The sequence below is a fragment of the Pseudorasbora parva genome, chromosome 2 (assembly GCF_024679245.1).
Source record: "Pseudorasbora parva isolate DD20220531a chromosome 2, ASM2467924v1, whole genome shotgun sequence".
NCBI lineage: Eukaryota > Metazoa > Chordata > Actinopteri > Cypriniformes > Gobionidae > Pseudorasbora > Pseudorasbora parva.
The window spans coordinates 31,529,753-31,555,304 of NC_090173.1; the positions used below are offsets into that span (position 1 = coordinate 31,529,753).

The window sequence follows — 25,552 nt, forward strand, 5'->3', positions numbered from 1 at the left end:
AAATTTTTCAAAGCAGCATAAATAAGTAAATATTTTTTAATGCTATATTTTGTATATTTGGGTTAATGTATTATGAATATACTGTATAGAATTTAGCAAGATTTTAAATTGTGTAGTTTTAGTAATTGGTATCTGCTTTAAGTAAAAACTTAACAGGTACAGTACATATTTTTTTCATCTACAATTTTATTTCAGCCTTTATTTTTCAATGGCCAATTTTTGTTTTGTTTTAATAGTTTACAATAACACTGATTTGGGAAACAAAATGAGTTTTAAATTTGAAGTTTATTGTTGTGATAAACACAAACGCAAGATGACATTGAAAAAACATGGAGAGAAGACAAACTTAAGACAAGCCAGTAGAAACGAAAATACAAAGAGAGAAAAAAAATGAAGATATATATACACAGCCCAGAAAAACGGGTTGGATTGGGAAGTGGCTAGAGCTAGAGGACAGTAATGAGGTCCACATAGCACTAGTACAGCAGTAAGGGTCTAAGATCCCCTACACAATTCTCCAGTTCTGTTTTCCAGTGCAATTTTCAGAACAGTGCAGAAATGCATGTTTAAGACGTCTGATGATGCGTTCTGTGCATCTAGTTTGTAAAAAAAAAAAAAGTTTGATGGTTGCCTCACTGATTGAAAAAATTAAGCTCTCTTTATATTTTGCACAGACTTAACATTTAATATGACATGCAAATAATCATGGATGTGAGTATTAACACATTTCAGTGTTGAAAAAAAATACTTCAGTGGTGGCAAACAAATGCATAATTTGAAATGAAGCTTAAAAACAAATCTTACATATGAACCTCAAGAGATTTCAGCATACATTTAAGCTGTTTACTAGATGTTACTTTTCACTATCTGCTCAGTTTCTGCAAAAGCTTTACGTTGGTCTTCAGAGATTTTACTGTAGGCATGGGGGGGGAGGGCGAGTACCATGTTTAACTCTTAAATTTGTCTTTTCACTTGAGCCTTTTCTTTACTCGGTCTTCTTCTCCTTCTGCTTGAGAAGTTTGTTGATCTCTCTCTTCACCATGCCAGCATACTTGGTGATGATGCCATGCTGGTTGAGGCCAGGCAGAAGCAAAAGAAAACTCACTGTGGATAAAAAACAGAAAATGTGTGGACAATTACTAATAGGATGGCCCTGTTTTATACCACCGCGGTATCCAACTTTTCAACGCACACTGGTTGCAAATTGATTTCAGCATCCTGGATTATAATGCCTTATAATTGTCTTGTTATGATCTTATTGTTAGATCTTGTTATGTTGTGATTATGACAGTATAGTATAATAAAGTTACACTAAAGTTGTATTTGTTGCCAAAATGGTAATATTTGGAATAAAAATACACTAGCTAACGTTTGTTTCGGTGGAAATAACACCAACAACGTTTAAAAAATGACAGTTATAACAAATAAACAAATGACAGTGCTAAAGAACATTTCACCTAATTGGCACAAGCAGATTTAACAAATCTTGTGTGCAGGGAGGGTAAGAGTCAGCATATTTCTGGATTGGAACTTTGGCTTTCCGTGACCTAAATACAATGGCTTCTTTGTCGCACAGCCTAGTCAACGGTTGCATGAGCTAAGCTTTGATAAAGGACAGGGACTTCTCTACAATTTGCTCAATGGCATGTCACGGTGCATCGCTCTAATGTAACAAGACAGCCTTCCAACACAGGATTTCTTTTGTGGAGTTTGCTTTTTTTTAAACTTTTTTAGCACAGCTTGACAGCATACGTACCGATAAGGTAAGTAAGGAAGAGGTTATGCACTTGTTGTCCGATCCAGGCCACAGCCACAAGACTGCTGATCACAGAGAGGAAATACTGTAGAGAAGTAGAACAAGTGTGTTACATGGAGTACACTGAGGGGCAGCCTATTTTCTGAAGGTAATACAATAATTACAGAAATGCTTCAAAGTTTTCACTTGCACACTTTGTGTGAGCAACATCTGACATCCAATTCCATACATTTGTATCGCCATTTAGATTTCATAAGCGACAATGTTCACATAAGACCCATGTGTGTATTTGACAGTTTAAACAACAAAAAAAGTCTCTGTAAAGGAAAATCGGAGACTTGTTTCTAATAGGGGTGTAAGAAAATATCGATACACGTGAATATCGCGATATTATGTTTGGCGATATTGTATCGATTCTCAAAAACGCTGTATCGATATTTATATATTTATTTATTTACATCCAAGTTTCGTGGCTTTGTGTTCGGTTTAAACCACAGACTGTATAACACCCAACCGCTAGATGGCAGTGTTATCTCAGAACGCATAACTGACGCGGAGCCGGAGAAGCGCAAGGTGAAAGTGCTACCCTGCGTCCCAATTCGCATACTATCCATCCTAAATAGTATTCGAAAATAGAATTAGTATGTCCCAAATCGTAGTATGTTGAAAAGAGTATTCCAAAGATTCCCGGATGGTTTACTATTTCCGGTCCGAATTCACAGTATGGATCGATGGGCACTCTAACGGCTGATATTGCCCACAACCCATTGCGAGTTGGACGAGGATTCGATTAGAACTACAAACGCGGATAAAAAGCGTTAATAAACTACAAACATGACGGATGTGCGAGTTCGACGGTTAAGTAGAGAAGTTTAGATAAAGGGGTTTGAGTGACCAACTATCAATATTTAACCTGACAAAAATATATTTATTCAGTGTTGTCCACATTATATTTCACATGCAGCAGCATTGTGAACTTTTGCAATGACACATTTGGCCATTAACCTTTAAATGCATCATTATATTTAAACGGCAAACACAGGAGGAGAGTCTCTGCATTAAAGATCCACAAATGGCAGATCAACGAGCGGCTACATTTCTCTCCGATAAGGTAGGAGATTAAACTGAATGTGAAGGATTTGAACTGTGACAAATCTGACGATGATTGACAGGGCAGATAAACGGTGACGGGATGCACGTAACTAATCGACAGAGTCCGTTAAAGATGGCGAAGTATATCCCGAAGCTTGCATACTTTTCTCCTACACACTCAAAAGTATATACTTTTTCTTCACAAAAAGAGTACATACTTTTAGGACGTAGTATAAGTAGGCGAATTGGGACGCAGCACTAGTGTTTACATTAGCAAACCCAGCTCTCAAGACGATAGAATTATTCCGCTCCTGCAGTATACAGAGCTGAAGTGTGGACTCATGTTGGCTTCAGCTATAAAGAAGCCACTAAGGAAATCGACAAGAATCATTTTGTTTGCAAAATAGGCCAAGTTATAATCTAATACTCGGGAAACACATTGAAACAGAGAGCTCGCTTAACATCCTGACGTCACCCGCGCTGCTGAGAAGCATTTCGATTGAATAGACTGCACGCTTTCCTCTCAGTAACAAAATAAACACACTCCAAAACTGACAGCGGTGGCAGGAGAATGAAAAATAATAGCGATGTAGATATGGATGCACCAGCTCTGCAGCTCAGTAACGTTACTTGAAATAGCACTTAGACTGCTAGACACAATAGACTGCTTTATAGAAAACAGCTTTAGGGTCCGATCACACAGAACGCGTTTATCAGGTTCGAAAACGCGAGGCGCACTGCACTCCCTTTTTTGGACGGCGTTTTTTCATTCAAAAATGAGCAGTGCGCTTTAATGTTTCTAGGCAACCCCCGAATCACCTGTACTGTCAGTCAAATCAATGTAACGGTCAACACAACGGAAGGCCCGCCGCTTCATTCATTCGATTGGACAACAGAACATAAGCGCGATGATGTTGCACGCTTTTCCGCTCAGAGTTGACTTTTTTTCAACTTCATGCGCTCGGAGCGCTCCTTCAGAAACGTGAGGCGCAGCAAGCGGTTTAAACGCGAGGCGCCCAGGGCGCATAAGCAGCGCGCATAACGCTCTCTGCCAACCGAAATCCATTCAAAAAAGGCTTCTCGCTGCAAAAACGTGTTCTGTGTGATCGGGGCTACTGTGTTAAATATAAAACAAACAGTCATTCAGTCATGAAATGGACTGCACTTTCTGTTGTTAAATAGCCACTGCTATACTGTGAACCTTTAAAACATATACACATAAAGAATCCTGCAGTCACTTTACATTTCCCTTAATTTAGATTGCAGATTGCATATGATTAGTGATATAAATGATACTGTATTAATTAAATAAAATACTTTGTCTCGTGTTTTAGGCTTATGGTTGTGTTCTTTATTCTTTTAAATTATAAAAAACAAAAACACACAAAAAAGAAATATTGCAATATATTGCCTCTCTTACAATATCGCAATATATTGCAATATATTGTATCGTAACCCCTGTATCGTGATACGTATTGTATCGCCAGATTCTTGGCAATACACAGCCCTAGTTTCTAAACATATCAAATGTTAGAAATATATTGTTTAAACGCGTTACAAAGACTGAACTGCGCAGAACTGAATTTTGGAGTTAGACTGTTAAAGCAGTTTTTCACCATTGCTGTTTGAGGATTGTTTTTGCGGGGCTAAAACAGTGGATCGATGATGCACTGGAGCCACTGGAACATTTTTTATAACTGTTGACGATGCACTGGAGCCATGAGCCTGGCTCCGCCCCTAACACTATCATAACTAGAGCACATTAGCATCAGTCTGATCGCGAGTTACTGTCAGTACCGTTACTACAGCCTACAACTTGCAAAACAATGATATCAAGAAGAGATGGATTCATTTTGTGAGGATCACCACCAACACCTGCCTCTGCAGTGACTATACGCCGTACATATTTTTACAAACTTTCATCGGAGACAACTGGGATTCACTGATAGTCAGCTGCAGAACGGGGCCGATTTGACTGCTCCCATCCCGCCGTGCCGACATCTGGTGCCATCATAAGCTGTATAATATCATAAGTATTGTCTTGTGTGCTTACGGCAACTTTCCCGCTATCCGTGACAGTGCTATATAGATGATAATCAAAACCAAGCAGAGGTCTTGTTAGTATTTGGCAGAGACTCCAATTGAGGGGGCAGCACTCAGCAGCTCATTTGCATTTAAAGGCACATTTTTGACTTCACATGTTCTTGACTGTAGTCAGAAATGGGCATTTGCAACATGGATATATAAATGAACTTCAAGGTATTTTAGGCTAATACTTCACAGACAGATACCAAGGACACCTGAGACTTAAATTGCATATTGTTAAAATGAACATAATAGGTCCCCTTTAATGTAAATATCTTGTCACCAATGCAGCACTTTCTTGCACAAAAAATAGAGTAAAAGCAGCAATACTGTGAAATATTACAATTCAAAATAACCGTTCTTTATTTTAATATTTTTTTAATGCAATGTATTCATGTAAATAGCAATGCTGGATTTTCTGCAGCGAGGACTCCAGTATGAAAACATTCCTTGATGAATACTGAAAGAGAACAGCATTTATTTCAAATAGAAATGTATTGTAGCAATATAAATAGCTTCACTGTCCCATTTTTAATGGATCCTTGCCAGCAAGGATGCCAGTGATGCGCGGGTCAATGTACAAACAACCCGCATCCGACCAACGTTTTCTGCTAACCGGCCCGCAAATCGGACCGCAAAAAAGAAAATATTGTAACGTTACCTGACGCGCATTTTTAAGTAGTAAATGTTCCCTGGCATAATATCCATTAATCCAGCCTGTGGAGGAGAGAAATATTTCAGGCCCTGACTTGCGTTTAGAGGTGCAGCAGCGAGAGCAGGCAGTTCTTGAGGCGGCCGATCATTGTCCATTTCAGCTGTCTAGATGCATATTATTGATGAATGCGATATTTATGTTTCGACCCTGCTTGGAGAATTCATCAGCACGTCAACTGAGAGAGCCCACTTTTGGAAAAGTGTGTAAGGAATGCAAATTGCAAACTATTTTTTTTCTGAATGCTGTATGATAGCCTAGTGTTGTGTAATAAAGGCTTGATTTATTCTTTTTTTTTTCGTTTCGTTTTCTTAACAATTAAGATGCTGCATGTCATGTGTTTATCCAGTCTAATCAAAGTGTGCGTCTCTCCCCCGACTTTCCCAACAAAAATCCCGCCCTGGAATGTACATGCCAAAATGAGTTATGCAAATTTTTTCAGGTGCATATGATGATACGCACGTTATGGCGTATTATACTAACGAATCACCCACCCCACCAACCTAATCCTACCCAAGAGCGTCATATACACACCATAAAGTGCGCATCATATGCACGCAAAAATCTGTGCAGCATATGCACGCCAAAACTCATTTTGGCGCATACATTCCATTAGATTGCACGCTCGTACTATTGATACATTAGTATATTCCAATGATTGTGCTTTCCCCCCTAATATCCCCCTGAGACAAGAGATTTATGCATTTTATTTCTGGAAAAATTCCTCCCATGACACAAATATTGTCAATTTGCGTCATGGGAGGAATTTTTCCAGAAATCTCGTCTCAGGGGGATATGGAATGTCCATCTTTGGAATGTTTGGCAAGACGCTAAAGACTACAGCCAGCAGAGGGAGCTATTTCCACATGTTTTCAACCCGTGCATGGGGGATAGGAGATCACACACTCACAGCTCAGCTCGCAGCTACAGGCATTCATGGAAACTGAACTAGATGCTGAGAGCAATGTAAGTGTTTTAACTTCTCAAATTAATTTCTATTAAAGTTAAGCTTCCAAAGACATGAACTGAAAACGCGCCAGACTGAACACGAGCTGTGAAGGACTGCCGCGAGTGTGGTCGTGATTACCTCAGCTCTCATCACGAGAGCTCATTTATGACGTTAAATGTAATCTGACTCCTTCAGTTAGTGCTCAGTGCTGTGATACTCGCGCGGCGACTCGACCATTATATTGAACAGACACGTTCAGTATTTAATTGTAGTGTCTGTTCACAAACGTAGTCACAGTAATCCAGTAGCTGTTGTAGAACAGCTGTAGCCTTTCATCCCCATGAGACAAAAATTAATTTTCTGTCTTTTCTCAGTCTAGAAGGCACCAAATTCAAAAATAATTTCACATTTCTACTACATTGATGACCCAGTTTAAATACAGATTCATCTTTTCAGCGCTGAAGTACCCCTTTAAATAGGTTCTCGTAAGGGCATCAAGTGCTCTTTTAATTATGTATGGGTAGGTCCATGCACTCAGGCTCATGTTTGTTTGTTCTTACTGCTGGGTAACAGGGTGAAAGCCAACTTTGTGGTGTGAAATGGCAGCTTACACGGAGTGTGAAATGCTTATGAGTCACTAGTGAGTTCTTTGACATGAAACAAAGACGTTGTTCAATAAGTCAAAGGAGTGTACCATTTTTGGCTTTTCTTCCTTCAGGGCAAACAGACGTTTCCACCAGCCAAACACACGGCGCTGAGTCTTCACAAGGTTCCCACAGATCTCATGGAAACGCTGCTGCTGTTCTGTGGTCCTGTGCAAGAACAAAACACTCCTTAAAAAAACAGCAACAACAACAACAAACATGATAAACAATGTTAATACTTCAATTAATGGGTCTTTACAGGTAAAACAACATAACTGATAAAGAAATTCTTCCATTTGTGCTTAGCAAATGCATTTTATTTCTGGTCATAAAACATGACCATATTGAAGACTTAAAGCTTAGAGCCACAGGAAGATGCCAAACACTAAAATAAACACCAGAGCTCTGGTCTCGCATAGCAAGAACTCTCACTGCAGAGAGAACAGGCAGGATCAGCACAGTAAAGATCTGCTGAGTCAAACCAACACTGCCTGACACTAGATACTCAGCAGCAACTGCAACTTGTCACTCAAAGACATCAGAGACCCCGGGTCCTGTACTAGAGCAATGGAAGTTGCCAGGGGTGACAAACTAAAAGGAAACCAGAACAGGCAAGAACATACATGCTGTGCAAATACCTGAATGTGTTCTTAAGAGGATCTGATGTTTTTGTTATGTATTACACAGAGAAATAAACACTTTTGTTCTTAGCCATTTCATATTAACCTTAGCCGCGTTTCCACCGCAAGAACTTTCCCCAGGAACTAGGGACTTTGGGGTGGAACTTGGTGTGTTTCGACTGAAGGAACAGGGGTCTAAATAAAGTTCTGGGTAAAGATTTCCCCCTCGAAAACAGCCCTGATTACGAGGTAGTACTTTTTTAGGAACTTTCACGGGTGGGACTTACGCGCTGAACATGGTGATTGGTTGAGCTCAACAAGCATTTTATTTCAGCCTAAAACCTAAGAGTCGTTTGCTATTCAAATCAACAATAGAGTATAAAAAAATACAACCAATGGACAACAACGAGGTTCAGGCTTTAATATGTTTATTTGCGGAGGATGAAATCCAGTGGGCTCTGGAAAATTGCACGCAGTAAACGTCACCGGACTAATCGTCAAGGTACTTTAGACCACGATGGAAACGCAGACAGCAGGTCTGGGGAAAAAAAGGAGGTCCTGGGACAAATTGTATAGGGTAATTTTGGTGGAAACGTGGCTCTTGCTAGTAGATGAAGAGATTGTAATGAGAACCTGTGGTCAAGAGCTGTGGTTGGGGCTTGTTATTGTCCCTTCACTCACCATTTGTTGGAACCAAAGACACGGGGGGCAAGAGTGGGCACCAGGTAATCAGCCAGGCACAGGATCATGACACTGCAGGACAGACCAGTAAGCACAGAGGGGTCCAAGTAGTATACCAGCCTGCCCAAGAAGAGAGAGGAAATTAAAAAGTTTCGAAAGTGACATCTAAATATAAATGCTGTATTCACTCTGCACGAGATAGAAATATCCTCTTGAGACCCAGAATAGGGGTTTTCCCTCTGTAGAGGACATTACATTTTAGTGAATTTCTCTGACAATACACAGTTTTAAGTCTGGATATTCTTATGAAATTCTTATGAAAATATTTATTTTTATTGCACATCTTTTTACATTACATATTGTCCCAAAAACATATTACTATGCAAATTAGATATAGTGTATAGATGCATTGCATAGAAGGGCAATGGCATTTATGACCATGTTTATCATTAATTATTCTGCCGTAAAGTGCACAAAATTAAGATTCAGGAGATGGTTCAAGTCAGTGTTCAATAAAAGATGATGTTAAAAAGGTGATAAATTGAGGAATCACTTTCCCTTGAGCCTTTGATATAAAAAAGGTCATGGCAATATAAGATTATCCTGTAAGTTTCAGAGCTTAAAACTTCCTTGTTAAAGGTCCCGTTCTTCACGATTCCATCTTTCAAACTTTATTTAGTGTGTAATGTTGCTGTTAGAGCACAGGAATCCTGAAGTTAATTTCAAGACCTTTTTAAAGACCTTCTCAAAATATTTTAAGACCTCATCTCACTTCAAGTTCTAATCATCAACAAACCTTTAATAAACAGTTGTAGTAGAATGTAGACTTAAAATCTCTATCGTAGGCCAATTTTGTATTGTTTATACTGCATATGTTTCGCAATGTATGGAGGGGGACACATGACCTAACTGCGCATTTCGCAAAATACATGACGTCACCCGTAGACAGCACGCGCCAGGGATGGAAATTAACTTTTTTTCAAAGTCAATGTTTTTACCAGCTACTTTTTTGTGTTTAACTGACAATGTGTAACTGCATTTGAAAATTAATACTACAAGCTCTACAATACTTAAGCGGTTTATTTAATCTCAAGGCTAAATTAAATACTGACATTTTCACGATGATTCGTGGTCTTTTATGGCTTCCAGTTTTATGGTTTTTAGTCCCAACAATGAAACTATTAGTTTTGGCATCTTTGAAGCGTGTTGACAATATACCGAGCAGAACATTGTCAGTAGGGATGCACCGAAATCAAAATTCTTGGCCGAAACCAAAAAAGAAGAAACCAAAGCCGAAAACCGAAAAATAAAATTCAAACTAAAATGTTTAACTCGACCTTACTCATGTGTACATTAAATAATAATGCACATGCCTACTGGCCTGCAGAAAGGGACAGAAATTGAATAAAGTAATCATATGTAAAATAACTACATATTTAACTGTTTAAATGACAGATTAATCCTTATTAAACTTACAAAAGCTATTCAGTCAAGAGCATTGTTTAATGTCAAACTAAATAAGGACATCACTCAGGTAGCAGTAAAGGCTACTGCGCCTTTAAGACCTGATGCGGGGATATGCTCGTCTTTCTCGACTGTGCATACTATACAGTTCAATTAAGGCATATTCAGACTGTCTGCTTGGATACTCATCAAGATGGACATGTTGACATACTTCTTGGGTGAGTTTGTCCCTTTAAACGCAAGATTTGAAAGAACTCAATATTTGCACGCTGTGAGACGAGCGCGTGCTCTCGGATGATGCACAGCGTCAGATCTTCTCTCAGAGCGCGCGAGTCTAACAGCGCGTCTTCACGCGAGTGATGATGGAGAAAACGACTGGTCATATGCGCACATACGGCAGCACTCGCATGCATTGAACAAAGTTTACAAAGAGGTGAAACAGCTCGGTAGGTGAAGCGAGTTTACCCGTTTAGTAAAGTTTAATGATTAGTGAGTTTAATTTCCATCCCTGGCGCGCGCGCTCCGAGCCGATCTCAGACTGAGCGCCCCGTTGTTTTTTAATACTTATGGGGATGAAAATAAATATATTCATAAATACTTTTTGGAGTCAAACTCTGTTGACAAAGCTTGAACAAAATACTTTCAAAATGTAAGACTTTATAAAGCCGTGATAAGACTTTTTAATACTTTATAAGGGTCTTAATTTTCCCAAAATTGATTTATCACCTTTTAATACTTTTCAAGACCCCGCGGATACCCTGGAGCATAAATAATACCTGTAAAATTATAAAGCTCAAAGTTCAATGCCAAGTGAGATTTTATTTAACAGAAGTTCCCTTTCAAAGCCTACAGCAAACGGCAGGTTTGGACTACACCCCTGCACTTCCTTCAGGAATGACGTGACTAGAACCGTTTGTGGACTAAACCTCCGCCCACAAGAACACGCAAAATAGGGGGAGTGGTCTTGTTGCTCTCCCACGTGGAGAAGAGCGCGCATTGAGCGCTTGCATCTCCCCGTTATGGTAATTATGGTCCCTATTACGGGACCTTTCCGGGCAAAGTGCGCTAAGCTGCTGTCCAATCACAACACGGGAAGCGCTGGCCCAATCAGAACTCGGTACGTGTTTCTGAAGGAGGGACTTCATAGAACAAGGAAATCATCAGGCCGTTTTTAGGACAGAGGAAACAGTGCTGTACAGATAAGTAAATTGTATTGTGAAAAATACTGTGTTTTTTACACGTGAAACATGAACTCATGTTATATTGCACACTGTAAACATAAATCAAAGCTTCGAAAACACGCGAAGAACGGGACCTTTAATAAAAGAAAAAAGTGAAGCATTTCCGAAATCACTTTATTAATAAAACAGTAGGCCAACAGAACCCCGGATGACTTAATTCTAGCAAGGTTTTGAAGTGCACATATAATGAACACTTTACTATCAATTGTAAATGGCAGTGACATTATGCAACTAACTCTGGTAGGTCACATGACAAATGAAGCACGACTGGATTAGAGCAGTTGAAAAACAGAGTTTTGACACTCCCATAGACCAGAGTCCTGCACAGTTCCTGTTTGGTAAACTCGTACCCATTTATCCGACTGCAGCACTAATTTAATTCTCTACTTGACCCAACCTTTTCGACAACATTTTACTACTACATCAGGTAGACAAATAATAATAATTCTCATGCAAAAAAAAATAAAAAAATAAAACCAACATTATGCATTGAGTTGATGTTGGGTATCAAGAATGTACAAGAATTTTAAAACGGGTACCAAATTTCAAAGAACCGTGAATTTAATACAATTTCAGACAGGACTGATCCAAACCCGATACTGTGCATATAATATTCTGTGCTATTGTTAAGCCCCATTATAAAGCATCACAACGCTTTGTGCACTATATTATAAGTGTTGTGAAGCCATTCCATAATTAAATGTGAGTAGATGAAAATTTAAGTCATAACCAAAGGCAAAAGTTCCTTGTGTAAGTGTTCTAAATCTAAATAGTTACATTTCAAATGATACCCAACCCAGCACACCAAGGTAATAAAAAGATGAGAATGTGCATCTGTCATATAAATAATACAAAACATTTGCCTACATCATGTGAACAATATGCCCAAACAGGCCATTTTGAACAAATGTGCATAAATCAGACTATAGGCTATACATATGCTTAGAGGCCTCTATTAAAAGTATATATTGCCAAATGAGCCTTTACCGCAGGGGTCTCAAACTCGCGGCCCGCAGGATGATATTTTGTGGCCCCCTACTTGACATCAAATTTTAGTGTTAGTGCAGCCCGCAAGTTGTTCTGAAAATTATCTCGTTGTGTGCCTCAGTTCATGCGTGTGTGTGTGTGTGAGAGAGAGAGAGAGTTAGCTCGGCCCTCATGCAAAATAATTGGTTGACACCGTGTGATTGACAGGAACAGAGGCTGATCAGACAGTTCAAACAAATGTGGTCTAACAGCGCTCAGATGGCCAATCAAATCAAAGTAGGCTGGGTTTACATTCTCTTTTGGCTTGCGCATTTTTTACTCTCAGCAGTTTCTCTCACACACACACACACACCAACACGAGCGCGTCATTTTATCACTTAATGCCGTTGCGGAGCGAGACTATTCTTTCCGGTGAAATCACAAAACTACACACACAAATGCAACAAGTCCATGCTCTTATTATACAACCATCGATGAACATTTTAATGAAAGAAGATAAATTAAAGAAGAAAACAATATGAGAGCGAATTAGAACTCGGAACCTTCTACTAATAGACACTGTTGATCAGTTGTGCTCGAGTTTTTGTGTGTGTGTGTGTGTGTGTGTGTAAAACTCGTTTATGACCCAGCCTGACTCGCAGTCTACCTCCAACCGCCCCCATGTAAATTGAGTGTGAGACCCCTGCTTTACGGTCATATAATATCAGGAATATTTTAGCCGATTCACCCAGCATTACAATGTGGCTGTCTCTCCTGAAACTCTGCAGCGTGCATGTGGCTGTTGCTACTCTTAGCAGCATGAAAGATAAAGCCATTATTCAAATTGTGAATAGATTATATACAGAAACTGAGCAAAGAGCGCAGCCTTAAAGTTTCATGAAACCCAGTTTTAGAATGGTTGTTTTCTGTGGGTGACCTTATCTGATTAACTGAAGTGAAAGATTAGGCCTTAAGTCAAGAAGTAGCACTAATGCACATTATGAACCGCAGACTCACGTGAAGAGGATTGTGGTGGCAGCTACTAATACTGCAGGGTACCATGGCTTCTCCCAGCGTAGGAACTGATCTCCAGCCAGGATGACCTCTCCCCATCCTTGTAGCTGCTCTTCCAGCTGACTCGTCTCCTGAGCCTAGTGAAATGCTTGTAGTCAATATTACTGTTAAAACAATTATGCCATGTGACACGGCATTGTCTGGGGAATTGTTTTAAAATGGGAGTGTCATGAAGTCTTGGGAAGGGCACATCCAGCTGGAATGTCAGGAATGTAAAAATGTATACAAACACAAAACAGCAGCGTATTAAAGATAAATAAAATGGTAAATATAATATATATAAAAACAAAAAAGCTGCACACGTCTTAAAGACGAGTTGAGAAATGTTCTGTTTAAACCAGCAGGCAAGTAGTTTAAATGGCCAGCCCAGTTAGTTCCTTTCTGTGATATATAATGTAAAAATATTTTAAATAGTTTTTAATGTGTTTCAAAAATCTAAAGCATAGACTTGGATTTACAACTAACCAATTGAGATTTAATTAATCTGAAAACCATTCAGACGCGCATGTAGAGACTTTCGTCTCGCTTATCTTGAGCAACGCTCTATGCTTTCTATCTTACAAGTTAATTTATTAAACATAAAACACAAATTATAGATTTGTGTGACAAAACCAATTAGTAAGATGCTAGATAAAGAGAGTAGTCCTTTCAGTTAACACCAGATATGTACGTTATACGTACAACGTTACGTATACGGTTAGCACTGCATTAGCTTGCTAACATCTTATCACGCACACGCACTACATTTCCGTGGCGTATTTAACGTTTCCTTACATTCGCTGCGTTAACACGTCTAAACAATTACAAATAAGAGACAGATTAAGCTTTATTGTGACTTGTCGCGTATTTTTATCATCTGGTTAAAATGGAGGCAGCAGTGATGTCTGAGTAGCATATTGCTAAAAAAAGGAAAGACTATCGTTATAGGAAATATATTTCGACAGCAGACGAACTGCTTGTAAGAAGGGACATTAACAGACCACTTACCAACAGATTTGCACTTTTATTATCGCCCTCAGCCATGGTTTATTTTGGGGAATTTCAGAATTTGTGTTCCTCGGAGAGAACGATTAAATGAAGGCTCTTCCCCTCTACTGCCGCAGTCTGTCAACCGACCGTTATTTTCAGGATGTTTTTATCTGAAACTCGGAATACAAGGAGTCATGGGAAATGTAGTTCACATTAAAAACAAAATGGCTCACAATTGGGTGCAAAATAAGACACGAACTGGACCAACTGGACACGAACAAATTATCAACGAAAGGTGCTGATCGTAAATGAATTGTTGTAAAGGCAACTGTAAAGTGTAATCTTATTAAGCAGTCACCTTCCAGAGATTTAAGTTAGCTTGAATTTAAATCAAATGTTGATTTTTAACTCCTTATAAAATTACATTTCCTCCCAATTGTAGTTGGACAGCTGCGTTTGACAAAACACAATCTGTTGAGAAAAATGGCATGCGATTTACATTTCAAACCATCCATACAAAGGGTCATATATTATTCCCTGGATGTAAAAGTTTTGCAATGGGGGAAAATCACAAGTCAAAAACTCAATAAAGGAGCTAAATTAGTTTCAGCAATTAATATAGTATTCACTATATCAAAATCTTAAATTACTGAACATCAATGCCAAGCGAAAAAACCTATTCAAATATTTGGGGTCAGTATCATTTTAAGTCACGCTCACCAAGGCTGCATTTTACAGTAAAAACAGTAATATTGTGATTTATTCAAATACAAAAAAAGCCAACCCGATCGGTCCACGATTTGATTTTGCCCTAGAGACTCAGGCTGGAAACCTGTACATTAATTTATTCTGCTTCTGTTAAAAATTAGCAGGGACCAATCACAAAGTGGCTTATCCACCTGGCACACTATTGGTGGGTTTAACACAATGACAGCTAGAGAAGCAATGGATAGTTGGTCTGATTGGTTGAAAGACTATCGAATTGCGTACAGTCATTTGAACTATGCCCATTGATCAAACCTCTTATGGCCTGTTTGGTTAGAGGATTATCCAATTGGATACGGAGACATTTGAATTATGCCAGCTGATCACACCTCTAGTAGAGCAAAATATAGTAAAAATAGAGCAGACTCCCCAGACCAATGTTTAATCTTAAAGGGATACTTCGCCACTTTTTCATATTAAACTGTTATTCCCTTAACTAAGACGAGTTAATACATACCTCTCTCGTCTCAGTGTGTTCTCTTAATCGCTCTTACGCGCAGCAACGATCTGATAGCTGAAAAATCCTCCGTCACATCTTGAGGATTTTTCAGCCGTGACTTTTTACTGCGCCGAGTCGAAGTACTCTCAGAAGTGCTATTCCGCCATACATTATAGTTCCTTTTTAACCCGCTTAGAAAAGTTTTATTTTATGTCACCATACTTGGTCGTTCAACTATTCGTGTAACTGTATTTAAATCGGGAAAACGCTTGGTCGCTTCTAACTTGATCTCTGCTTGGTACCATAGTAAATGAACTGGGCTTAGTGGGCTAAGCTAAATGCTATCAGATCGTCACAGCGCGATTAAGAGCACACACTGAGACAAGAGAGGGATGTATCAACTCGTTTTAGTTAAGCGAATAACAGTTTACTATGAAAAAGCGGTGAAGTATCCCTTTTAAGACAAGCATTGTTCTTGAATAGAGATAAATTTCAGTATAAATTGTAAATCTAACCCTAACCCAAAAGAACATCACCTTTAACAAAAAGCTAATTTTGTATTATTAGGTAAATGATCCAGCTGCGTCTCTGGCCTTTAATTTGCACGTCATCAGTAATCACACACCGGTTTTCCCACTCCCACTCCCACCTTGGAATTGCACTCATGCTAATTTGGCCTGTTTATTCAATTTGGCATATGTATGAAAAATGCCAAAAGGTAAAAATTCAAACAAACATGAACAGATACAGCAAACACTAAGACCAAATACCTTTAATTATAGATTTATTTGACCAACAAAATGGAGTAAAACCATTGAGACAACAATTGAAACCATCACCACATCACTATTCCATACTAATTTCTCCCACTAAAAATGTAAAACTAGGTCAAGTTCAGTAAAACGCAAGCTTTAATGGGGACATGTATCAGCAATGATACACTTCCACAGGCAAGTCAAAAAAATATCAATCTAGACTAACTAAATCCATAGTAAAGAAGGACAGGGAGAAAAATCTACAATACACAAACAAGATCAGAGATGCATACTAAGAAAAAAGCATTTAGAAACTGACTTGCACATCTCACCACATTAAGCCTGGGTCATACTCAAAGATCAAATCAAACAGAGACCTCAGACTGAGCACTTACCAACTCCAAGCATATTCATTGTGCCAAACATTGAGAAACTCATGACAGAGAACGTTCTCAAAGCTACTTAGCGATTCGCCTTTTAATTGTGAAATTTGTGCAATACATTAGTAAAGGTGTAAAATAAGTTTTTGAAACATTTTTTATATATACTCGAGGGGAAAAGGTCTTTTTTTGTGTGGTTAAGAACAAACTCTAAGGTCTGTCAAAAGCCTTCTGGCTTTGAATGGAGTCCCTTGAGCCTTCTGGTTACACAGCCCTCTACACCCACTGCAGCAGGAGACAGCTCAGCCATAAGTCGTGACCCCGAGCCATCCAAAAACAGATGCCAGAGGATCCCTCGAAGACCAGATAACACTTTCCTTCCACTCTCGCACAAACGTAGTCTAGAAACTCGCTAATTAACGCAGACCTGTGCTCCAAGAGTGGATAAACTGTCTCCTGCAAATTTTCCCTGTGGCAAATCCTATTTGTTTTGATAGTTGACAGACGTTTATTTGTTGTTGTTGATACAGGGGTTGGTTGGGGGGGTTGTTCAAGCCGTGTGCCTTGTCCCCCCCACCCCGCCTCCCCATCTTGGTGAGCTCCCACACATCCCGGGGAGACAGATGCAGACCCATTTCGTTGTGTTAGCTGGATCGCCGGATGTAGCTGTGCTACGGGGATCCGGTATGGGCCTGAGGGAGGGTCTCTACACCCCCCCTCCCTTTCCTGCATGGTGCTCTGTGGCTCCATTGCCCCAGACCCAGTGGATTTTGGTGGATTTATACCCTCGCTGGACCAAAGTGATCTACAAGGATCCCGTTCACACCCATGCTGTCCATCCCTCGTACAACTGTGCCAGGTTGTCCACGTTCGTCGCTTCTTTGATGACATAATCCACCTTAAAGAGAGAGTGGGGACAAATATGCACTAAGAAAAATGCACAACAGTAGCAGTATGGTTGTTGATGTAAAGGAGGAATGTTCACCTGTTCAGTTACACTCATTCTCCTGTTAGGGTCTACATCTCTCCCTTCCAGTTTGGCCTTCACCCTCTTCCACACACTAACAGCGTAGGAATTCCTTTCTTGCACAGCTGTAGAAAAAATGACTGATCAGAGATCTTGGCAAAGCTTCAAGTTGATGTAAAGCTACAAATATTTTATTTTTTCTTATAGAAGATAACATCCTCATAATCCATTGCAATTTAAAACCGTTAAAATGTTGAAACTGGCCGAACATGAGCATCCTTAACTTGAGTATAAAAAAAAGCACTTCACTGATGATTGTCTATTGTAGGGATGTTAACCGATGACTGTTTGACCGATGGTTAGTCGTATCAACGTTAACTGATCTAAGTTGTCGGTTAAAAAAAAAAAGTGATCTCTAAATTAGGCTATTATAGACAGTGGAATAAACGCTACTACAATTAGCAATCTCATTCCAAAATCTTTTTGTGTGAACTGAACAAATTACACACTCAATTTTTCATAACTCGCCTGTTTGTACTTAATAAACCAATAAGAACATTTGGCGCGAGGTCACAGCGCTTTTTCACAGCGGGTTTGCACGTTTACAAGGTTTGCAAAAAGTAAACACTAGAGGTTAGAGCCAGGGCAGACGACAGTATGAAGCGTGCATTCCGCATAGGATGGGCTTACATTTGGAAATATATTACATCTACATTTCAGTGGTAACACATAAGGTGTTGATCATCATCTTTCTTTATTATTGTTGTTAGCACTACCTTGAACTAAAGGGCATCTCTTCGGAGCTGTCATTTTCTTAAAAGAGCCGTGGCAATGTTACAAATGAGCTTCTAACGCTAGACAAATGCCTTTATTTTCAACGCGATCGCCTTGTACCATTTCGAAACTAAGGAGCCATTTGTTTGTCGATTACAAACAAGTTCCTCGGCGCCCCGTTTGCGAGACTCATGTTTCGCGCTGTAGGGAATTTTAAAAAAAGTGACGTGAGTGGAAGGGAGGCGCTGGTGCCGGCGCCGGGACAGTGTATGTGTGAGAGCGGCAGGCAGAGCGGCAGAGAGATCATAGAGAGATGCGACAGAGTTGCGAAATTGCAGGCACGGCTTGCGGCTGTTATTTCAAAAAGCGCAGCATATTTTAAACTAATCGGTTAACTGGTTTCAACCGGCTAATGAGGCTCTGTGTTCGGTCAAGAAAATGTTTAGTTTTCACCATCCCTAGTCTATTGTAGTTCAAACACAAATCTTAGGTTCCTAAACTATCCCACAAAAAGTACAGGAACATTTTTTTTAATTAAGTTTATGAGAGAACTTGTGGAAAAGCCCCTGACTGATCTATCGGTTAAATAATTGTTCAAACTCGCAGATGTACAGTTCCTACATTTGAGATTTTAAAAGGGAGTGGTGTATAAGATCAAGACATTTGCATTATGACTAACCTCTCCCAGTTTTGGGATCCCGCACAGCTCTTTTGGGGCTCGGGGCCAATCCTTTACTGTTGATCATCAGAGTGCTGGGGGGAGTGTCCGTTGGGGTCCCAAAGTTTCGAGGAATTGCTTTGCGGGCATTCTGAGACATGCTGTCCGGCTGGGTCTTCACTCCGCTGCAGCGCACTGCTACAGTGACAGAGAGGTCAAGTTCAGTGACACTGTTTTAGTATTTGTTTTTTGTATGTGATCAAAGCAATGAACACCTTAAACTTACCTGCAGCAAAGCTGGTCTGGACTGTGGAAGTGGGACTCGCACAGTCACTTCCTCTCTCAGTGACAAGGGGAGAGGCAAAGCCCACCAAGCCATTGTAGATGCTAAGGGAGAAAAACATTAAACAATCAACTACAAAAGCCACTTCAAAACATACAAGTTCTCTTCTGAATCCAGCACAAGTACTCACCCCTGGCTCTGAACCTTTAACTCCTTCAGGGTTGCAGGAATCTCCTGCAGCAGCTCAACCTGCTCTTGGCTGCGTGGTTGACCTGTTGCTTGCACTACAGTGAACAGCACTATCTGCACATTATCCTGCCATGCCTTGTATTCTGACAGGAACTGACGCACACTGCCCTCATAAGTCACTTCCTCTCCCTCAGCAAGGGCATTTTCCTCATCCTGGCAAAATGAAAAGCAGGTAACATTAGATCATATATAAAAGCTACTCTTGCTTAAAACCACTTTTTTTTGGAAACAGATAATAAACTAAACAAATCAACCATTTTGCATTTAAATATGAAATACCTTTGCCATTGCACGCAGTAGGTGCTTAACATCAGCAAGTTGGCGGTTGTGACTGGACAGGACTCCTTTAATGGAGTCCACCAGCAGCTGTAGTGTCTCTGTAACGCTCTCCAGCTGCTGCTCTCTGTCCTCCTGCATGGCTCTTTGACTGGACATCTCCTGGGTGAGGTGACTTTGTGCATACACTAGCCACTCAGGGCCACCAATAGACAGATCCATGGCAGGACTCTGCAAAGACACAATCCAGAGGTTTTGAATTCGAAATGGACAATGATGAGATTACAGAGAAACAGTTGACTACTTTAGTGAATAATTCATATGTTGCGCTGTAATATATGTACAAACAGGAATGTTTATGGCTCAGCTTTCAAATACTGTCAAATTGTCACAATTGCCAATTGCCACTGTCAAATACATTTCAAAGTCAAAGTAATTTGAAGGTAGTGATTTATTAGGATGCATATTACAATGAATGAAAAAATTGTGAGAGGATCTGAGCATGGATAAGTGAATATCAATACACTAATAAACAGTGCATTAAATTGATCAAATGTAACAAAATATATTTACACATTTGCAAAATATTTCCTTTCCAATAAATGCTGTTATTTTTAACATTCTATTCAAAGAATCCTGGGGAAAAAATAATTTCCATTTGCGAAGGATCATGTGAATCATATTACTAGCCTGGGTAAACCCATCCTGATCTGCTGGCGATTTGATTTCGCCCGGCAACTCAGTCTGGAAACCTGTACTTTCATTTCTACTGCTTCTGTTACACATTTTCAGGTTTATCCATCAACACGTTGACAAAAAGAGAAGCGATGGGTGATTGCCCGTTGATCATACCTCTTGAGGTCTGATTGGTTGAAGGACTTTCTAATTGACCTATTGGTAAGCCCTGCCCCCCTTAGTTACTGTTGCTAACTCGGACACGGCTTACGTCAAATGTTTACGTTAAACGACAAATTTGCTGTCTTACAAATGACAGCTGTCAGTGTGAAAACCACATCCCAAGATGTTTTTGGACACAAAATGTAACGTATACCCTGTCTGAATGATGACCAAACTCTACTGATGGTTTATGAAGCTTATTACATTGTTTTTTACTAAAAAAAAACAACTTTTTAGAACTTAATTTACTATCAATTCATATGCAGTATATAGCTTACTGTACATAATAAGGAAAAATGTTTGTCTTAGCACTATTTTAAACGTTTCTTGGGTCATATTGTGTGCTTGCATTCATTAATAGTCACTTGTGTGTGCTTATATAAGTATCATTATTCATTAAAAATATTAGGATGCTAAGTTCTAATATGATGCATAAATTATTAATGTTTTAAAATGTCACATTTAAAGAAATCTAGTGTTTGATCGCATCTTAATATTTAAATGCACGATTGTTTTTGAGCAACTAGATTAGATACATGTATATTTAATTATTAAAGAGCCATAAGGCATCTACTGAGTAATGACATTACAAATGAACATGATTAATTTTTAGCCACAAAATGACTAATTTACCTCTTTGAATTGGAGTTCTCTATTTTAACCTTAATTAAGACACAAATTGAAATATAAATATTAGAAGATATATCTTTTAAGTGGTCATTAATTGACAATAATTATTGCACAAATAGTATTTAGTACCAGAAGAGCTCTACAAAATATTCAATAAATATTATTGAACTAAAATATAGAACACTTATTTAATTGAAAAATAGTTACGGTGTATGGTCACATTTGACCATCAATGAGTATTAGTGTGACCAATTAGTAAGGAATATCTGAGGGCTAAATAAGAATAAAATTAATGTTAACAATGTTACATCTCCATCACTCTCCTTAATAAAAAGATCCTGTAAATATGGCTGACTTAATAATCAATGCACACTAAGCTGTAACGTTTACCAAAACTTGCTGCAAACATCTGTATAGTGAAACGGTTGTGTATCTGCTTAAACCATTCAAATGCATTGACACAGCGCTAGAAGTAGAGCGCTCCATGAGCCACGTGACTGTAAGCACCGCCGGGAGATGAGAGCATGTTGCAACTCTGCTTTTCAACGCCTCTAGCTTTAACATTAGCGCCAAAATGCTATTTATTGTTTGAATTTCGCATTAAAACTTAATAATGATTAAAAAAAGTTATAGGACTAGCTTTGTTTAACATTGAAAGCAGGTTTGGCAATTTGGCGTGAGATTAAGTTGGGCAGCGTTAGAGTGTGACACTCTGTGTGACAGCCTGAAAGTGTCTCACGCCAAATGCGTGAGAGTTGGCAACCCTGATACTGAAACATTTAAAAATCTAGCAACATAAGCAACACCCACCAGTCTGTGCAGTAGCTGAAGTTCCAGAGGGGAAACAGAGGTGCTGAACTGTGCAGCAAAGGAACAGGTGGCCTGGCATCGTTTCACAAGTTCAAAAAGTGTGGCATCCATGTTCAAGGCTTCAGGGGTACGGGTACGCAGACCTTCAAAGTTGAGGATAGTGCTGCAGAGAAAAGTAACCTGGTTGGCACGCTGACTCTCCTTCATCACCAAAGTACGGCGCTCTGCTATAGTGGCCTCAAAGTCCTGTAGCACTGGGGCGAGTGCGGGGTTTGCACCACCGGCCCACTTCAGCCTCTGCTCTATGCTGCCCTCTAGACCTGCCAACTTCTCCTGCAACGCAAAGTCCAACATGATTTAGATTAAAAGGTTTCAATTTTTACAGTGACATGTTCTACAAAACAAGCAAAGGCTTTAACCTGGACATTGCCAATAGAAGCTTCATCCTGACTGAGTTTGTAGAGCTTCTTCTTCATGTTGCTGAGGATGATGGAACGAGGTGGGGGACTGACCGTCATGGGTTGCGTCCTTGCACCGAGAATGTCCTCATGCTGCCACTGATGAGACAGATCGGAGGGTTACAACCAAAACCAGTGTCAGTTTTTTCATAAAGGGAACTGGTTCTTACCTGGAACATTGTGATGTGAAGCTGGGTCCTCTGCAGGCTGACCTTACAGGCTTCGATGCTGACCTCCAGACGTCGCACCAGATCCAGTTTTTTCCAGGCCGTGTCGTAGGAGCTGGCCAGCACTGTGGCCCTGTTGAGCAGCAGCTGGGATATCCGCCCTGCTTGCACCCCTTGCTCTACCGCTTTCTTGCACAGGTCATCCAGAGAAACCTTCCCCTCAGCTCCAAAGTCCTTGGCCTCCACCTGGGCGATGAGATCCATGCCGAGCGCACTGAGAGTGCTGCAGATGGCTAGGCCCAGAGCCTGGGTGGGGAGCCCCATTAGCATCTGCCTCACAAAGTCTGCCGTGAAGGCTTTGATGGGCCGCATCATCTGGTCCTCACTCACTACAGTGGAGCTTCGATATAAGGGTTTCGCTATGGGTACTGGGCCATTAGAGGGTGGAGGCTCATCAGTGGGTGTAGGGCACGTTCCTGTTGAAAAAATGAGAAGTGTGCCTTATCAAGAGCCTCATACTGCACTACTTTACATGACTTGAAGGTGCCCTAGAATGAAAAATTGAGTTAACCTTGCCATAGTGAAATAATAAGAGTTCAGTACATGGACATCACATACTGTGAGTCTCAAACAACATTGCCTCCTGTCAGATAAACAAGCTGCTCGCATGGACACACTTCATGTTCCAGGCTGTTCAGGAGACGAGAGGACTTTTCTACCCTTCCCACAGATAAAAAATGTCAACAGTCATGGTTGATGTTTATTATAATCGGATACCACAACAATTTAATTCAAGATCATTCGTTGGTTTGGCCCATTTCAAGCAAGCTTCGCTCAGCGTCTTAAACTGGAGAAAGGGACAATTACAACTATAGTCCTGCAAGCAGTAAGTAGCGATTTTATCCACCTATTGACTGTTAACAATTTCTGATTAAATTGAAAGTTTCTTAGAGAGACAGCATTGTCTAGATAACGCAAGACGCTTACAGTAACAATAGGAAAATCCAAGTACCATACAAAACTAAATAGTGTGTCTAATGACAAAGGGTAATATTATTTTGTATTACAAAATAAAACCGTAGATACTTTGCTTACAGATCGTTCACTCGATCCTTCTAGCAAACGTCACCTTTTCCACCATATAAGTTAAAACGATAGTCATTTGACAAGGCTATTCATTGTGTAAAATATATATTATATTTTTAGGAACTGAAGTATGGTGTTTCCTATGATGTTTTTGCCTATTTGTATTTCAGATTAGGCTACATCACAGTCACTGTGTAAACTTGTGACTAACGTTACATAAACATGCAATATCGTTGACGAAAAAAGACAAGTTTAAAATGTAGGCTGAATGACACACTTTAAACAGAACATCTCAAATGGAGATTGCTAAAATGCAGCTTACTTGTTTATTGGTGTTTTCAGATCATCCACATACGAGAGAGAGCTCAGGTGCATATGGTTGCCAGATTGGACATGTTTAGGTAAAACACCGAATTGTATACGGGTTTCTTTTTACAGAAAAGCTCTGATTGGGGGATTTAATTTACTGAAATCCGGCAACCGCACAAACGCGAGCTCTCTCCGTGCGCGGATGATCTGAAAACACCAATAAACAAGTAAGCTGCATTTTATCAATCTCGATTTCAGATGTTCTGCTTAGTGTCATTAAGTTGGTCTGTGTTCTGTTAGGACTCACAAGCTGAACAGCTGAACTGCTGTAATAAGCCAATCAGAGTAGAGCTCAAAGTTAATATTCATGACCCTTCCAAATAAGGCAAAAACAGAGCATTACATCCTAGGGACAATTTATAGGGTTGTAAATGGAGCTGAGAAAAAATTTTCTGGACAATTTTTGCCCTTAAATAAACCACATACTCTATGTCTATATCAGAGAACAATTTAACATTGATTCAAATCATTCTAGGGCTCCTTGAAAACCAAAGGTCATGGTAATATAAGAAGAATATTCTGTAAGTTTCAGAGATGAAAATATCATTGTTAGTCAAAGAAAAGATTTTATAAACACTAGGCCCAGAAAACGATCGCGTGTGCGTGTTGCATCTATACGTCGTCGCACGACGAAACTGCCTCTACAGCACGTCTAATTCAGTAGCCTCGCCCACCGACTCTTGGAGCTGCGAAGATAGCAAGATATTGCGCTATTCCTGGTTGTGGAAGAACACAGCCACTGCATAAGCTTCCTTTGAATTCTAATATTAGGAATGAGTGGTTGAACTTTATTTTTAATGAAGTATAACTACTGATGTGGGGAAGACGTGATGTTCACTTCATTTCACTGCAGGATCGTTTGTAAACAAATCTCAGGTCGACAGGAATGGTGCAACACACTTGCGAGTAAAACGTGTTTTTTATATGTATTATGTAACAGTATTGCATTGTTATAGATCGTTTTGATTATGTGTATGTATCTAACAGAACATACCTTTAGCACACTGGACATTTATGGGCCAGGGCTCGCAAAGCCCAATGTCCCGGGGCTGTGTGATTTCCAGATGGACTACCAAAACGTAAGCCCGTCGGCAGGCCGATGAATCTCATAATATTCCTTTCTAGTTCTGCGCTGTTATCTCTCTCTTAAATAAATCATTGTGTTTGTTTGCTAAAGACATTTATTCTGGTTGCCGCTTCCAAAACAACACCTACCTCATGTGAACTGAACTGACAGGGGCATAGATATGACAGGGGCTAAAGCTCATTAAATATGCAAATCTTATCCAATCCTAGCCGTGGGTGTTATCCTCCAAGTTTGAATGTAAAAACCACA

General features: G+C 39.7%; 2 protein-coding genes across 3 annotated transcripts in view; both read right to left on the reverse strand.

Annotated features, from left to right (window-relative positions):
- Positions 1-734: 734 nt before the first annotated feature.
- On the reverse strand, positions 735-14,429 carry arl6ip1 (ADP-ribosylation factor-like 6 interacting protein 1). The gene is made up of 6 exons (XM_067415780.1): positions 14,272-14,429; positions 13,228-13,361; positions 8,540-8,659; positions 7,289-7,406; positions 1,757-1,841; positions 735-1,104 (listed from the first exon to the last, which is right to left on the reverse strand). The coding sequence occupies exons 1-6, from the start codon at positions 14,305-14,307 to the stop codon at positions 986-988; spliced, it is 612 nt and encodes a 203-aa protein (XP_067271881.1). The 5' UTR covers positions 14,308-14,429; the 3' UTR covers positions 735-985.
- Positions 14,430-16,224: 1,795 nt separating this feature from the next.
- Positions 16,225-25,552, reverse strand: part of smg1 (SMG1 nonsense mediated mRNA decay associated PI3K related kinase) — a 62,205-nt gene continuing 52,877 nt past the window's right edge. For both annotated transcript variants that reach the window (XM_067415801.1, XM_067415792.1), the window contains exons 54-62: positions 22,765-23,237; positions 22,556-22,693; positions 22,137-22,469; positions 19,803-20,030; positions 19,465-19,676; positions 19,278-19,378; positions 19,013-19,189; positions 17,578-17,684; positions 16,225-17,490 (exon numbers count right to left, since the gene is read on the reverse strand). In XM_067415801.1, coding sequence (XP_067271902.1) covers positions 17,413-17,490; positions 17,578-17,684; positions 19,013-19,189; positions 19,278-19,378; positions 19,465-19,676; positions 19,803-20,030; positions 22,137-22,469; positions 22,556-22,693; positions 22,765-23,237 — 1,847 coding nt within the window. In that variant the 3' untranslated portion in view covers positions 16,225-17,412. The remainder of the gene's footprint in view (positions 17,491-17,577; positions 17,685-19,012; positions 19,190-19,277; positions 19,379-19,464; positions 19,677-19,802; positions 20,031-22,136; positions 22,470-22,555; positions 22,694-22,764; positions 23,238-25,552) is intronic.

Coding starts and splice junctions, on each gene's coding strand:
- arl6ip1 (XM_067415780.1), bottom strand. CDS start 14,307: ATGGCTGAGGGCGATAATAAAAGTGCAAATCTGTTG. Junction 8,660..13,227: donor GCCACCACAATCCTCTTCAC/GTGAGTCTGCGG, acceptor CTTCTTGGGCAG/GCTGGTATACTACTTGGACC. Junction 7,407..8,539: donor GTCTTTGGTTCCAACAAATG/GTGAGTGAAGGG, acceptor GTTCTTGCACAG/GACCACAGAACAGCAGCAGC.